We start from the raw sequence: 16,147 nt of genomic DNA, 5'->3' as shown, positions 1-16,147 counted from the left end.
GCGTATACACAATAGATATCTCGCAGGTATTTTGACAGACATGAAAGGGGCAGATGAGGACAAAGTTAGTTATCTTCTGGCAGATGTGTTCTCAATAGTCACACTAAAAGTGGCCGCTTTCATCTTTTTATCAGTATTAATAAAGAAGGAAACAGCCCTAATGACTCCGAATAAAGCCAAATTGTAGCCCATTCCCCTTTGGTATTCAAAAGAGTTCCGCAGGGCCTGTAAGACGGAGTTGTTCCGCCGGGCCTTTGGAGGGACCAGCCGCTGAAATGGTGCCCCCCCCAATTGGCTCTTTACATCTGGGCCTATCATCTAATGGGACTTGCCGCCCCCCTCTCCTGGGGAGGATTTTAAAAATGGGGTTGGTTGGACGCCTTCTATTATTGCTATCGCTGTTTTAAAGGTTTTAGTAACTTATTTATAATTATATTTTATGCTGTACACCGCCCAGAGCCCCTCGGGGATGGGACAGTATAAAAGTCCAATCATCCATCCATCCATCCATCCATCCATCCATCCATCCATCCATCCATCCATCCATCCATCCATCCATCCATCCATCCATCCATCCATCCATCCATCCATCCATCCATCCATCCATCCATCCATCCATCCATCCATCCATCCATCCATCCATCCATCCATCCATCCATCCATCAGGCTACATTGATGGTATTGCTTGTCATATTTTGTGTTGGATATTGCACTTTGTGCTTTTACATTCCCCATTGATACGTTGATTTAGGCAACTGGTAATGAGATAAGCTTATTGTATTATACAACATTTAACAGAAATGAACGGGTGTTACAATAGTTTCGGTTTCATTCTGGGCAATTTGAATTCAGAAGATTTTATCCTTGGTATGTTGTTTATAGTTACAGTATATGTCTTTTAACATTTGTTTTATACATTGATTGTGATGGCCTATGGCTAATGCAAGAAATACTACTACTACCGTGTTTCCCCGAATATAATACAGTGTCTTATATTAATTTTTGCTCCCAAAGGTGCGCTATGTCTTATTTTCAGGGGATGTCTTATTTTTCTGTGTTCTGTTAGTCGGGCATGCTTCCAAACAAAAACTTTGCTACCTCTTACTTTCGGGGGATGCCTTACATTTCGCACTTCAGCAAAACCTCTACTATGTCTTATTTTTAGGGGGTGTCTTATATTCGGGGAAACAGGGTACTACTACTACACTACTGTTGCTAACAACAACAGCAATATTCTAATAGAATTATCACTGTTAAAATTGGTACCTGTTTTTTGCAACAATGGCATATCAAGAACATAAAAACTGAGCAAAAGAAACACAACAAAAATTGGGAACGCAAGCCACGCAACTGCGCAAAATACAAAGATTCACAGAAAGAACATGCAAAAAATGGGTACAAAAGGGGTCGAATTGTTTCTTCCCATCTAAAACAACACTGGCAAGAACTCTTTCCTTGGAATCCAGCCAGGCTGGACTCAATTACAGCAAGAAATCTGCTCCTGCTTTTCCCATCTCCCCCCCCTTTTGGGGGTGGGGGGTAAACACAATGCATAAAATGTTCCCTTTCGGAGCCAATTATACTTTGGCTGTAAAAGGGCTCTGTTTCTGGAAGGTCAATACTTTTGGCAAACATCCCCGGGCTGTCATCTATATAGTCGTCGACATTCCTCTAGACAGATGCTTTCATATTACCAACACTTTTGTATTTAAAAAATGGAAGGTTGGAACACATTCCTCCAGTCATTCGGGACTGGAAGGATGAGAGGCAGCACCGTGCAATGGTTAGCATACCCCCTTGAGATGCAGGTCGAAAGCCCCCTGGTTAAAAGAAAACCCCTCACCCATGGAGCTCAGCTGATGACCGTGAGTCAGTCACAGAGTGGTGGCGAACCTTTGGCACTCCAGATGTTATGGACTACAATTCCCATCAGCCTGCCCATCCATCCCCTGGAAGGGCTACAGTGGAATTAGTCCTGGAGATATAGGTCTCCCTGCTATGAGGATAAATGGGGATAGACCACACTGAAATCATTGGAAGGAAAGGTGGAATAAAAATGGTGAGAGAGGTCTGAGGAAATTATACTTGCGTGTGGCCTTTTGATTAACCCCTCCCACCTCTTTGTTGTAATTAAGATCTTTCCTTTAGTTAGTTTTTATTCCTGGCATTCATAATTTGCTTCTTGTAGGGCATTTTAATGCAGTTTTTACATGCCAGCATGGCTGTGGGGGTTCATGTGCGCACGTCTGCATAGCTACGCATCGGTGGAAAGTAAGCTAAACAAAAATCTACTGTCTAAGTGTGAAGGCACGACAGCAACCTGGATTGTTACCGTGGGCGCCAATCGCTGCCTGCACGGATGCATGTGAACACGAAAATGGGATCCTTTAACATGACTGCAACCTGTTATACATTTGCTGTGTGGAAGGGGCCCTAGAGAGACAGTGGCGTAGGAGGCGTAGGAGGTGTAGGAGGTTAGGAGCTCGTGTATCTAATCTGGAGGAACTGGGTTTGATTCCCAGCTCTGCCGCCTGAGCTGTGGAGGCTTATCTGGGGAATTCAGATTAGCCTGTGCACTCCCACACGTGCCAGCTGGGTGACCTTGGGCTAGTCACAGCTTTTCGGAGCTCTCTCAGCCCCACCTACCTCCCAGGGTGTTTGTTGTGATGGGGGAAGGGCAAGGAGATTGTCAGCCCCTCTGAGTCTCCTGCAGGAGAGAAAGGGGGGATATAAATCCAAACTCTTCTTCTTCTTCTTAATTTTTTTTCAAGAAATGACATCACACAATGCTGCAATTCCCCCCCCACCCACATCCCACCCACTCTCCAAAGCAGATTCCTAGAGAGACATAGATTTCCTAGAGATTCCTAGAGAGATGTAAGGTAGCTTACGTAGTTTTTTTCCAGAAGTGACATCATGAAATGCATTTCCCCTCTGTCCTTACTCCACAACCTCCTGCCGATTGTACAACAACCCTATTTTTATACCATTTTTGTGTTCTATGTCCACTTTACACAATATATTCCCCAGATGATAAGACAGTTGTGCTTTTTTCTTTTGCAAACTTGACTATTAAACTACCCGTGGTTTATTTTTAACGCTGAGTTATGCTATAATTGCATATCGTATCTTGTGTTTCGTCAGCTGCCTTGACAACTGGCATTGTCAAGGGTATTAATATTTTAAAGAAATAATAATAAGAGTTTGGATTTATATCCCACCTTTCTCTCCTGTAAGGAGTCTCAAGGTGGCTTTCAAGCTCCTTTCCCTTCCTCTCCCCAAAACAGACACCTTGTGAGGCAGGTGGGGCTGAGAGAGTTCCAAGAGAACTGCGACCACCCTAAGCCTAAGGTCACCCAGCAGGAATGTAGAAGTGTGGAAACACATCTGGTTCACCAGATAAGAGAAGAAGAAGAGTTTGGATTTATATCCCCCCTTTCTCTTCTGCAGGAGACTCAAAGGGGCTTACAATCTCCTTGCCCTTCCCCCCTCACAACAAACACCCTATGAGGTAGGTGGGGCTGAGAGAGCTCTGAAGCTGTGACTAGCCCAAGATCACCCAGCTGGCTTGTGTGGGAGTGCACAGGCTAATCTGAATTCCCCAGATACACCTCCACAGCTCAGGCGGCAGAGCTGGGAATCAAACCCGGTTCTTCCAGATTAGATACACAAGCTCTTAACCTCCTAAGCCTCTGCCACTCAGATGAAGGAGTGGGGAATCAAACCCGGTTCTCCAGATTAGAATCCACCTGCTCTTAACCACTACACCATGCATATCTTGGCTTTAAAATTGTAGGTGAGAAGATCTATGCAGAAGAGCAGCTGCCAGTTAGGAGAGCCATGACTTTGATAGGCCAAGCGTCTGACTCAGCATAAAGCAATTTCATGTGTTTGTGTGCAGCCGACGCAATGACCGTTGCCAAGTTTCTCATTTTGCTAGCAGTTTGGAAAGAAGAAATCAATTGCAGTTTCAATCTTAGGCAGAACCTGTATCAGAAAGTGCAATTTTAAAACTGTACGGTCATGAAATCTGGCGGCTGCTTTGGTTCCTCCAGTGGTGTGAATTCTTCTGCAACTGACAGTTTAGATCCATGGTGGCACACCTATGGCACTCCAGATGTTCATGGACTACAATTCCCATCAGCCCCTGCCAGCATGGCCAATTGTAGTCCATGAACATCTGGAGTGCCATAGGTTCGCCACCACTGGTTTAGATGAAAAGGGGAGGGGGAAGAGTTGGCTTTTATATCCCACTATTCTTTACCTTTAAGGTGCTTATAATTACTTTCCCTCCCTTTCCACCTGCCCCCAAACAGACACTTTGTGAGGTAGGTGGGGCTGAGAGAGTTCTGAGAGAACTGTGACTCTTCAACAAAAAAAGACAACTCTTCAAAAGTAAAGGAAATAGCCTTGCCAGCCTAGATCAGCACAGAGAGGGGGGGTTGCCCTAGGGGTCTGCAAGCTGCGACTCTCCAGATGTTCATGAACTACAATTCCCATCAGCCCCCACCAATCGGCCATGTTGACAGGGGCTGATGGGAATTGTCGTTCATGAACATCTGGAGAGCTGCAGGTTGCAGACCCCTGCCCCAGCTGATGCGCCCACCGTGGGCTCACCAGTCCAGACTGGGATAGGGGGTGACTTGCCAGGACAAATCAGGAGCAGAGTGGATGCCTGAACTGCTCAGCCCACAACAGGCCAGGCCAGATTGAGATGGAGTTGAGTACTTGGACTGGTGAACCCGCAGCAGGATGTGGTGGGAACACGGGCTGGCAAACCCGCAGAAGGCTCACCAGAAGAAGAAGAAGAAGAAGAAGAAGAAGAAGAAGAAGAAGAAGAAGAAGAAGAAGAAGAAGAAGAAGAAGAAGAAGAAGAAGAAGAAGAAGAAGAAGAAGAAGAAGAAGAAGAAGAAGAAGAAGAAGAAGAAGAAGAAGAAGAAGAGGAGGAGGAGGAGGGGGAGGAGGAGGAGGGGGAGGAGGAGGAGGAGTTTGGATTTATATCCCCCCTTTCTCTCCTGTAGGAGACTCAAAGGGGCTGACAATCTCCTTGCCCTTCGCCCCTCACAACAAACACCCTGTGAGGTGGGTGGGGCTGAGAGAGCTCCGAAAAGCTGTGACTAGCCCAAGGTCACCCAGCTGGCGTGTGTGGGAGTGCACAGGCTAATCTGAATTCCCCAGATAAGCCTCCACAACTCAAGCGGCAGAGCTGGGAATCAAACCTGGTTCCTCCAGATCAGAGTGCACCTGCTCTTTGCCACTGCTCTTAGCCACTACGCCACTGCTGCTGGAAGAGGAGGAGAAGAAGAAGAAGAAGAAGAAGAAGAAGAAGAAGAAGAAGAAGAAGAAGAAGAAGAAGAAGAAGAAGAAGAAGAAGAAGAAGAAGAAGAAGAAGAAGAAGAAGTGGTAGTGGTAGTGGTAGTGGTAGTAGTGTTTGGATTCATATCCCCCCTTTCTCTCCTATAGGCAACTCAAAAGGGCTTACAAACTCCTTTCCCATCCCCCCTCACAACAAACATCCTGTGAGGTAGGTGGGGCTGAGAGAGCTCAGAAGAACTGTGACTAGCCCAAGGTCGCCCAGCTGGCATGCCTTGGAGTATACAGGCTAATCTGATCTTCCCAGATAAGCCTCCACAGCTCAGGCGGCAGAGCGGGGAATCAAACCCGGTTCCTCCAGATTAGAGTACACCTGCTCTTAACCACTACGCCACTGCTGCTTTCCAGGTGTCACTCTAAGAATGGCACTGCCAGAGGTAGCTGCCAAGGGGAACATACTTATCACCCCCCCCAATTTGATTGCATAGGAGCTGCCCTTTCAGATGTGGCCTCCTGCTATGGCCACCATCAGTAGTATGCTACCAGGACAGCAAAAGGAACTGATTTTTTTTTTGTAATTTCTCATCTGTACATAACTACTGGTTTGCCAATCTCCAGGTGGGGCCTGGAGGCCTCCCAGAACGACTTCCAGGCTACAGAGGTCAGTTCCCCTGGGAGAAACAGCTGGTTTAGAGGGTGGACTCTATGGCCTTTTACCCTGCCCTCCCCTGGTCCCACTCCTAAAACTCCAAGAATTTCCAACCCCAGAGTGGTATACCCTCCTCAGGTATGCAGACGTACCTCGGCTCAGTCTAAATTGTTCCGCCTCTGTCTTTGCCAACTGCAAACCCAGTTTGGGGCGATTTGAGCACCAGAGTTGGAAAAGGAAGATAATCACGTTACCCCAAGATCACAACTCAGATCCAAATCAAAGCCCAGAAAGAACGGCCTGCCGAGTCGTCTGTTGCGGCTCCTTGCTGTAATTTGGACTAAAAACACCCCTGAAAAACGGTTGTGTCAGATGTTAGTCTGCCTATTGCCTCAAGTTGTGAGATCACAGAAGAAATACTAATGGGGTTCGTATTGCATCGCTGAGAGAGAGCTACCAGAAGATGGATGTCGAGGCACAAGCCCCAGGAAAGAGTACAACTGGATGCTAACAAGTCTCTGGATTCGCTTACCAAGAAATGGAGGGAATTAGATGTCTGATGAAAGGAGTTTTGATTCTTGAAAGTTAAATCCTGGAAATCTTGTGGGTTCAGAGCCATAGCGAGGGGAAACTGCACCCCTGCCACGCCCACGCCCGCTCCTGAACATCCCCAGAACATCCAGAAACTCCCCCACCCTGACATCACTACCCCCACCCCCGCACGCACCCGGGGCAAGACCCCCTCGTCCCCTGGGCACTACGCCACTGTATGGGTCTGCCATGTCTACTAGACTCTAGTCAGGATCTTCTACTGCAGACCAACAGGGCAACCCACCTGTAACTATTTTCATCTGAACCATTTTTTTGGTAGAAAAAGAAACTGTGATTTTTAAAAAATCAATGGTAGGCGATGCCCTTGAAAAATGATACAGCTAGACTGCCCTATCACGTTTTTATGGCGTTATTCGTGCAAGGAGCTCAAGGAAGCACAATCTCTCTCACCCTCACAAGCACACCAGTCTCTCCCGAACCTCCCTCATCGGTTCCTGTTTTCCATGGAAGTTATGTCAAGCAGTGGAATCATCAGAAACTCTATGGTAAAACTGCCCAGAGCTGAGGAGCAGTGAGGACTGCCACTGCGTAGTCAGGAGAACTATCAGCCCTATTCACAGGACTTTTTTGAGGACAGATGGATGACCCTGTCCTCTTCTTTGAGCTCCCTGGGTGGGAAAGATGGGATTAAAATGTATTTGATATATTATGGTTAGAGAAGGCGACATTTCAAGGCAGTGTCATTCATTTCCAGGTGTCATTCTAAGAATCCACCCAATCTCAGTGGTCTTTACCACAGAGCTTGGGCAGATTCCTAGAGTGTCACCATTAAACCCAGAGGTGGGATCCAGCAGGTTCTCACAGGTTCCCGAGAGTAGGTTACTAATTATTTGCGTGTGCCGAGAGGGGGTTACTAATGGGTGATTTTGCCACGTGATTTTTGCCTTAGTTACGCCCCTCCTCCTCCTCAGCAGTAGCGCGCAGAACTTGAAGCAGTCTAGCAGGAGGTGCACCGGCGTGCGTGGCAGCCTGCACCTGCGTGCATTCGTTTCCCGCCCAAGGACCGGTGCAGTGGCTGCGTCCTTGCCACAGCCCCGCCCAGGAATGCCCCACCCATGGAATGCCCGGCCACGCCCCCATCGTGCCCCACCCAGCCCCATTGGCACTACACCACAGTTTGAATCCCAACACCATGGTAACCTGTTACTAAAATTTTTGGATCCCACCACTGACTAAACCCTTCCATATAATTTTTCCTCTCCACAAACTATCGAGGGCTGAGGGGGCCAGTGGGATATTTCCTGCCGCTCCTGGGCAAACGATAAGCCATCCACAACTCACTTTCAGCACAGACCCCAGAACTCCAGAGAGGACTAAAAATAAATAAAGCACCTGCATTTTGGTGCCACAGAGAAATGCAGAGAAACTGTGAGTCGGAAATGCGATATCTTCTCTCTCTCTCTCTCAACTTCAAAATCAGGATGCTCTTATTGCTTTCCAAAACAGTGGGAATCCCCTTCAGCAAAATTTTGGGGGAAACTGAACTAACAAGAAATGTTGCAGTTATTCAGTGAGAAATAAAACCGTGATTGACAGAAGTCCCGTTCAGGCTATTTCTGTTATTCTCTCTTGAAATGAATCCCGTGAAACACCCAGATTTAAAAGTCAGATGTCAGAGATTTCAATTGAGCTTCGTTTGCCTGCGGGTTCCTATTTCTAAGAGAACAACCACGATTACTTAACACTAAAAAGTCCAGAATCTGCTAGATTTGGAAGGAGAAGACATTAAAGAAATACAAAATTGGGAATGGCTCTGGTAGATTCTGGCCAACCAGATACTCCTAGAAGTGCTAGATGCAGTGCCTCTTTCTGATGCTCCCCTCTTCAGCATAGATATTAACAGAGCTGCTGCCTTTGACTATGGAGGTTCCATTTAATAATCATTATTATTTATTTAGTACATTTTTTATCCAGCGCTTTATCCAAGTCGCTCCAGACAGCATAAATCCTGCTGTGAAAGCCAGCGTGGTGCAGAGGTCAAAAGCGGTGGACTCTAATCTGGAGTACCAAGATCGATTCCCCAGTCCTCCACATGAAGTCTGCTGGGTGACCTTGGGCCTATCACAGTCCTCTCAGAACTCTCTCAGCCCCTCCTACCTTGCAAGGTAGGGGCAGAGAGAGAAGGTGTTTGTAAGCCACTTTGACACTCTTTACAGTTGAGAAAAGTCGGGTATAAATCCAAACTCTTCTTCCCCACAACAACCGTGTAAGGTAGATCAGGCAGAGAGAAAATGACTGGCCCAATGCTGTAGCCTCTACACCACCGTGACTCAAAACAACATGACACAACAAGGAGAGACTGATCATGCATTCAACTTTGCTGACTACCAGAGGTGAACCGGGGGAAAATGGCGCCCAGGGCAACATCTGCTCCGGTGCCCCCCCTGACACCCAACTTATTCAAGTCTACCACTCCAATCCCCGGAGCGAAGCAGGCACAGCCTCTGCTCCGATGGAGGTGGGGAGGCTGAAGCAGCCGGCGCTGGGTCCTGGCAACTTGGCAAGCCATGGCGGGCCCGCAACTTGCTAAGTTGCCACAGCCCGTCCAGAGGGTCATGTGCAGGCTCCCAGTTTAATCACATGGGGGGTGATTTTGCGCTCCCCACGTGATCTACTGCGTGGCGCCCGGGGTCAATTGACCCCCATGTCCCCTGGTAGATACGCCCCTGCTGAATATGGTATTGTCACCTTCTTTCCATTCAACACAGCCTTGGTGTTTAGTAGCCTTTTTACATTTTGAGTAGATATTTTCATATGTGACTTTTTACCCCTGAGCAGCAGCTCATCTCCAGTCTGGCTGAACTGTCCCACATCTTCAAACTGGGTGCCCTGCAACAGGCAAGCCAAATTTTGGAAGTCTAACCCGGGACCCGGCAAATCGTAACGCCCCCCTGCCTTCTTATGAGCACTAGGTTTCAGATGGTAATATTTATGAGTTATTTTCCCCTCCACGCACTCCTTATCTGATGATGAAGTAGCTACAGAGAGAAGAAATCCATTCCGGCCATAAAAGCATCTGGGTGCAGGCTTCGCAAATCCATTCATCACAGTGATGAAATTTCCGCAGGCAAATAAAATTTTATATAACCTTCATTAAACTGGCTTGGAACACACACACACCAAGATAAGACGGGCATCTACTCGTTGAAGTGGCGCCTAAACCGACCCTAAAGGTACTTTTCTTAAAACTAATTTGGGAGGAGATTAGAGTGGTTTCCAAGGGGGTTGCATCGATAGAGAGATCCGCAGCTTGGTTATGAGATGACATGCTCTGACGGAATTGTTTTCGGCTGCCCCAGAAGGTTGGACCAGAACCAGTGGCTGAAGATTAAATCAAAATAGTTTCCGGCTCAACTTCCTGACAGTTAGAGCAGTTTCTCAGTGGGACAGGCTTATAAAATCGTAGAACCATAGAGTTGGAAGGGGACATAGAGGCCAGTTAGTCCAGCCTCCCCCCTCAATGCAGGATCAGCCTAGAGCATCCTGACAAGTGACTCTTTAGCTCTTGCTTAAAGACTGCCACTGAGGGGGAGCTCACCACCTCCCTAGGTAGAAGAAGAAGAAGAGTTTGGATTTATATGCCCCCTTTCTCTCCTGCAGGAGACTCAAAGGGGCTTACAATCTCCTTGCCCTTCCCCCCTCACAACAAACACCCTGTGAGGTAGGTGGGGCTGAGAGAGCTCCGAGAAGCTGTGACTAGCCCAAGGTCACCCAGCTGGCGTGTGTGGGAGTGTACAGGCTAATCTGAATTCCCCAGATAAGCCTCCACAGCTCAAGCGGCAGAGCTGGGAATCAAACCCGGTTCCTCCAGATTAGATACACGAGCTCTTAACCTCCTACGCCACTGATGCTCCAATTACACGGTACCCAATTACACGGTTGCACAACCCTTGCTGTAAAATTGTTTTTCCTACGATCCAAATGAAACCTTTCTGCCTGTAATGTATACCCATTATTGTGAGTCCTATCCACAACAGGGACAGCTCCCTGTGCTCCTCTAAGCGACAGCCCTTCAAATACTTAAAAAGAGCAAACATGTCCCCTCTTCTCTAGATTGAACAGTCCCCAGTCCCTCAGACTTTCCTCATAGAGCTTGGTCTCCAGGCTTCCTCGGGAGGAGGTGGGCTTTCCTTCTTCATAAGCAGAGGCTAGATGTCCCTCTGATTCTGTGAACTCAGGCAGGCCATGAGAGACAGGGCAGGAAGGGATGAGTCAATGCTCGATTCTTGTAGCCCTTTTTTACATGCTCCAATTGCAACTTTGGAGTCAGGAAGGAATTTTCCTCCAGGCTGTATTAGTCAGGGAAAACTGAAGATGATTTTTTTGGTCAGGGATACTGAAGGGGTTTTTTTTAACCTTCCACTGGACATAGAGTAAGATTCACCTGGGGATGTGGGATGGGGAAGGTAGTAGTGCATTTCCTGCATTGCGTAGAGGCTTGGAATAGATGACTTAGGAGGTTCCTTCCAGCTATATGGTGGATTCCGACATGAACGTAACATCTTTAGGATGGTATAAAACCGTGGTGGCGAACCTTTGGCACCCCAGATGTTATGGACTACAATCCCCATCAGCCCCTGCCAGCATGGCCAATTGGCAGGGGATGATGGGAACTGTAGTCCATAACATCTGGAGTGCCAAAGGTTCGCCACCACTGGTATAAAAAGTGTATTGGGGAAGACTTTTGCACAGCTCTCTTCCCCAAATTGAGTCTGTCCCATTATATTTCTCTCAACCTGGGTTTTTCAAAAATAGTTGAACTAGTCATTTTTCCTCCCCCACCCCCCAGCCCAGGTAGAAAAAAATTCCTGCCTGCTGAGCAAACACCATCAGGCAAGGAACGCTTTGTTTTTCTCACCCAAACGTCTTACTTCGGTTCCCACCGCTCACGTCCGCCATTTTGTGTTTTGCAGAAGTTTGTATCCTTGGAGAAAGATGGGCTACAAATGTTTTACTAAATAAATACAGAAGGCCATTCTACCTGACGATGTTCGAGCAATTCTTGATTTTAGAAGCGCTTACCCTTTTCCTCAGGTTGCAGGTGAGTGTCAGATTTCTTGAAAAGGAGTTTGCAAATGCGGTATAAAAGTCCAAAACTTTCAACAAGGCCTCCCTCTTTATAATGTGCAAATCGCAGTAGGTCAAGGCCCGCACGTTAGCGCAAGCGTGGGCCAGGGTGGTCTCCTTCCAGAAGATGTCACCAAACACGTCGCCTTTACCTACAAGAAAGCAAGGGGAAAGTTCCGTCAAAGCATGCTTCTTAGCTAGCTTTCTTCTCAGCCACACTTCCTGGCATTCCTGTGTTTCTGTTTTCATTGCCACTCCTACTCAATTTAATCATAGGCTTACCATAGCGGTGGTGGTGGTGGTGGTGGGGGGCTCCTGCTGGTAACAGGGTTGCCAACCGCCAAATGGTTGCTAGAGATCTAAATAAATAACAGAAGGGGGGGCAAAATATAACCCTAAAACAACAGAATTAAGTACCCAAAGGTCAACTATAAATTCACTAAGCTTGGAGATTCAGGTGCAACAAATACTGGATTCGGCCTGAATCTGGGCAAATTCAGGCATATTCAGGGCAAAATCTGCCGAATATGTCCTGCCCAAATATGAACGAATTCAAATGCAAGGTATTCGGGCTTTGGGGGGGTATTTTTTGGTGTTTTTGCATTTTGACCTGCAGGGGGCGCATTTGTAAAGCTAGTGGTACCAAAATGTCAGGGTATTATCCGAAGACTGACCCGATGATGCCATCCGAGTTTGGTGAGGTTTGATTCGGGGGGCCAAATTTATGGACCCCAAAAGGGGGTGCCCCCATCCCCCATTGTTTCCAATGGGAGCTAACAGGAGACTGGTTGCTAGAGATCTAAATAAATAGCAGAAGGGAAGGCAAAACATAACCCTAAAACAACAAAATTAAGTACCCAAAGGTCAACAATAAATTCACTAGGCTTGGAGATTTGGGCGCAACAAATACTGGATTCGGCCTGAATCTGGGCAAAGATTCAGGCATATTCGGGTCAAAATCTGCCGAATATGTCCTGCCCAAATATGAACGAATTCGAATGCAAGGCATTTGGGCTTTTTTGGTACCATCTGGGTTTGGGGAGGTTTGATTCGGGGGGCCAAAGTTATGGGCCCCAAAAGGGGGTGCCCCATCCCCCATTGTTTCCAATGGGAGCTAACAGGAGACTGGGGCTACCCATTTGAGGGTCCATAACTTTGGTAGCACATGTGCCATGTGCCATGACATCAGCAGGTCACTCTAGGAATAGCTGGAAACTCTGTGTTGAACTCTATGGCATGGTCTGGCAACCCTGAAGTCTGCTATGTCGAATGATCTCAAGGGCTGAAAGTCATCTTGTGCACTTTTCTGTGACCTTCACTGTTTTTAAGGAGGGTAAGCTGCAGGTTAACCCAGATCCCTCTAAGCAAGTTCAGTGGAAGGTGCCAATGTATGTATTTACTTCATTTGTACTCCGTCTTTCTCCCCAATGGGAACTCAAAACACCTTACAACATGCCTCTCTTCCCCATTTTGTCCTAATAGCTGTGTGAGGTGTGTTATTTTGAGACTGTGTAACTGGATCAAGTTCACTCAGCAAACTTCCATGGTGTGAGTGGGGATCTATACTTGGATCAAGCAGATCCTACTCTGATACTCTCAGGCCCCTTCCGCACATGCAGAATAATGCACTTTCAAAATTGTTTGCATGTGGGTTTTGCTATTCTGCCCAGGTGCTAAGTGTTTTAAAAGTGGATTGAAAGTGCATTATTCTGCATGTGCGGAAGGGGACTATCTGCTATATCATACTGGTTCACTTTAATGTTTCTTTAATCCAAGATACACAAGAAAACATATTATTTTTACTCCGCTTTTTGACCAAAACTGGTTTTCCCTTAAGTAGTTCACAGGAATAAAAAAAGATACCATGAAACTCAATACAGATAGAATAGGATTCACAGCTTGAGCTGGATCCAGATATGATTTTTTTCCTTTTCTTTTTCTTTTCTGTATTAAGACTTATTAAACGCTATAACAAATCAATATCCTAAAGAGAAAAAAGAGGTCACAGTATAAAAACCATACAAAGCGAAAAAATCCATACAAAGGTTCCCCATTCCTTCTGTATTGAATATAGTCACACTTAAATATTTTATCCCTTGCTCCCTACTTACAGTCAAAATAGAAATGAACTCTTAATCGATATCCTTAAAACAAGTCACAGTTTTCAACCACAAAGCATCAATCCATTTTTCCCTATTTCAGGCAAAAAAGCCTTTCAAGGGTTTCCAACTATCCATGAATTTAGATCAGTTCTTTTTTCAAATGAAAGAAGTAAGTTTTGCCATCTCTGTCAGTTTTAGCATTTCACAAACCAGTCTTCCGTTATAGGTACGGATGCAGTTTTCCATTTGCGTGCGTATATGATTCTCACTGCTGATACTGTAACCCCCATGCTCAGAATGGGTTGACCCAGAAAGGGGTAGAGATTCAAAGCAGCAGAAGGCTGCAGAACTCATGTAGTTTGGAGGAGACAAGGCTACCAGACTCGGACCTTGATTTGTATAAGCCAGTGGTCTTCAAACTATGGCCCTCCAGATGTTCATAGACTACAATTCCCATGAGCTCTACCACTTGGCCATGCTGGCAGGGGTTGATGGGAATTGTAGTGCATGAACATCTGGATGGCCATAGTTTGAAGACCCCTGGTATAAGCCCTTAACAGCTTGTTAAGGGTTTTTGTGTTTGTAATGGGTGAGAGTTCTCCTGGAAACCTTCATCATGTTGAATCCTGTTCATCAAGCCCTTGGAGTCTTCAGGAGCCAACCCACTTGCAAAGAAGGTTTGGACTTGGCAATATCAGTAGACTGTAAATATAAGGACTTGAAAATGCAACCTGAACAGGACCTTGAAGTGTGATGTTAAATGTTGATGTTATATGTTATATGTTATATGTTAAGAAAGTAAACCATTTTGTTTTTAAAATTTGTTGTTGCAAACTCATTCCAAGTTCTGCCCCACAGAACCCACAGATAGAGGTTACAATACCATGTGGAAAAAACAAAGTTTCATTCTTTTCAAGCTCTCTGTCCCTAAAGCCCAAAAGATACACCTCTGGTTTCAGTTGTATATTAGTCTTTAAAGTCTTCAGATTACTGCATGAATTTGTATCTGGAATTTTCAGGTATCTTACACCAAGGTGTAGCTGCAGAAAATGGCACCCAGGACAAGGTCCCAAATTGCCCCCCCCCCACGGTCTCACATAGCATGATTGAAGTGTGAGCCTGTGGCCTCTGGTTCCAACTAGCTGCTGAGCCTTATGGGAGTACACATAGCTCTACATGCTGCCATACCCTCCAATCTTGATGGCCTAAATCAGGGGTCTTCAAACTATGGCCCTCCAGATGTTCGTGGACTACAATTCCCATCAGCCCCTGCCAGCATGGCCAAGTGGTAGGGTTCATGACATCTGGAGGGCCATAGTTTGAAGACCCCTGGCCTAAACCAGTGGGAGGTGGAGACTGACAGGAGTAGGGCGCTGTGAGCACAGGAGGAAGAGGCCAAAGGCAATGCAGCGCTCCCCCGCTTCTTATTCCAGGGGGAGGAGCTGGCAACCTAACGGGCCCCCACGTAACCCGTGGGAGTAGTGACTGGGGTACGGGGCCCCCAGCCCTCCTCACAACACCAAGGTCCTTACAACACCCCCATAAATGATAAAATGAGCCTTCATGATGCTCACATTTACGACACTGATTTGAAACATTTTTCTACATTTTTGCCAGTTTCTCCACTGATAAGTACCATCGATACATCATTTTATAATTATTCCCCTTTATTCTCTGGGTCCTCAATGTCATCAGGACCCATTACCTCCCCCCTCCCCCTTTTTTTAGGAGGGTTAAGTTTAAGTTTTAGTTTAAGTAAGGCTTTCGCGAGACGCCTTTTTTGGAAGCAATTACTGTTTTAAGTGTATTTATGGAAATTGTATTCATGTTGATTTTATATATACGGTTTTATGTTGTACACCGCCCAGAGCCCTTCAGGGATGGGGCGGTATATTAAATACAATTAATAATAATAATAATAATAATAATAATAATAATAATAATAATAATAATAATAATAATAATAATAATAATAATAATAATAATATAAATGTTCTCTTTAAGTCTAGAACTTAGAGAACGCTTGAGACCTTCAAACCACATATTTGCCCATTCTACTCAAAATTAACAGCCCACTTCATCACACATTCTTTCACTCCTCCTTTTCCAAATCTCAACAAAAATTCATACATCTTAGCTACAACGTGGTCACCGTTTGTGCACAAATCTTGTTCAAATTCAGATTTATCGTCATCAAAACCATCAAGCCTTTTGTCTGCTTTGAATCTTTCTAATAGTTATGCGTAGAAAAACCCTCGACGATTATTTCCTTCTGTTAACTGTTCTCTAGCTTCGATTTACATTCCCCTTGTGAACAATCAAAAATGTCACAAGATGCTGTCCACCTGTTCTCATATATTATTTTTCATCTAAACAATGCTTTATGTGGTAAGAGGGCTTCATG

The 16,147-nt window shown here is 45.9% G+C and overlaps 1 protein-coding gene across 1 annotated transcript in view; it reads right to left on the bottom strand.

The window, feature by feature from the left end:
- The window catches only part of LOC125426401 (potassium voltage-gated channel subfamily H member 5-like), a 37,886-nt gene that overhangs the window by 14,301 nt on the left and 7,438 nt on the right, over positions 1 to 16,147 (bottom strand). The window contains exons 2-3 of the mRNA XM_048484658.1: positions 11,924 to 12,000; positions 11,597 to 11,793 (exon numbers count right to left, since the gene is read on the bottom strand). Of these exons, the coding sequence (XP_048340615.1) occupies positions 11,597 to 11,793; positions 11,924 to 12,000 (274 nt within the window). The remainder of the gene's footprint in view (positions 1 to 11,596; positions 11,794 to 11,923; positions 12,001 to 16,147) is intronic.

The sequence above is a fragment of the Sphaerodactylus townsendi genome, linkage group LG02 (assembly GCF_021028975.2).
Source record: "Sphaerodactylus townsendi isolate TG3544 linkage group LG02, MPM_Stown_v2.3, whole genome shotgun sequence".
NCBI classification, from domain to species: domain Eukaryota; kingdom Metazoa; phylum Chordata; class Lepidosauria; order Squamata; family Sphaerodactylidae; genus Sphaerodactylus; species Sphaerodactylus townsendi.
This window is presented reverse-complemented; position numbering and strand designations above follow the sequence as displayed.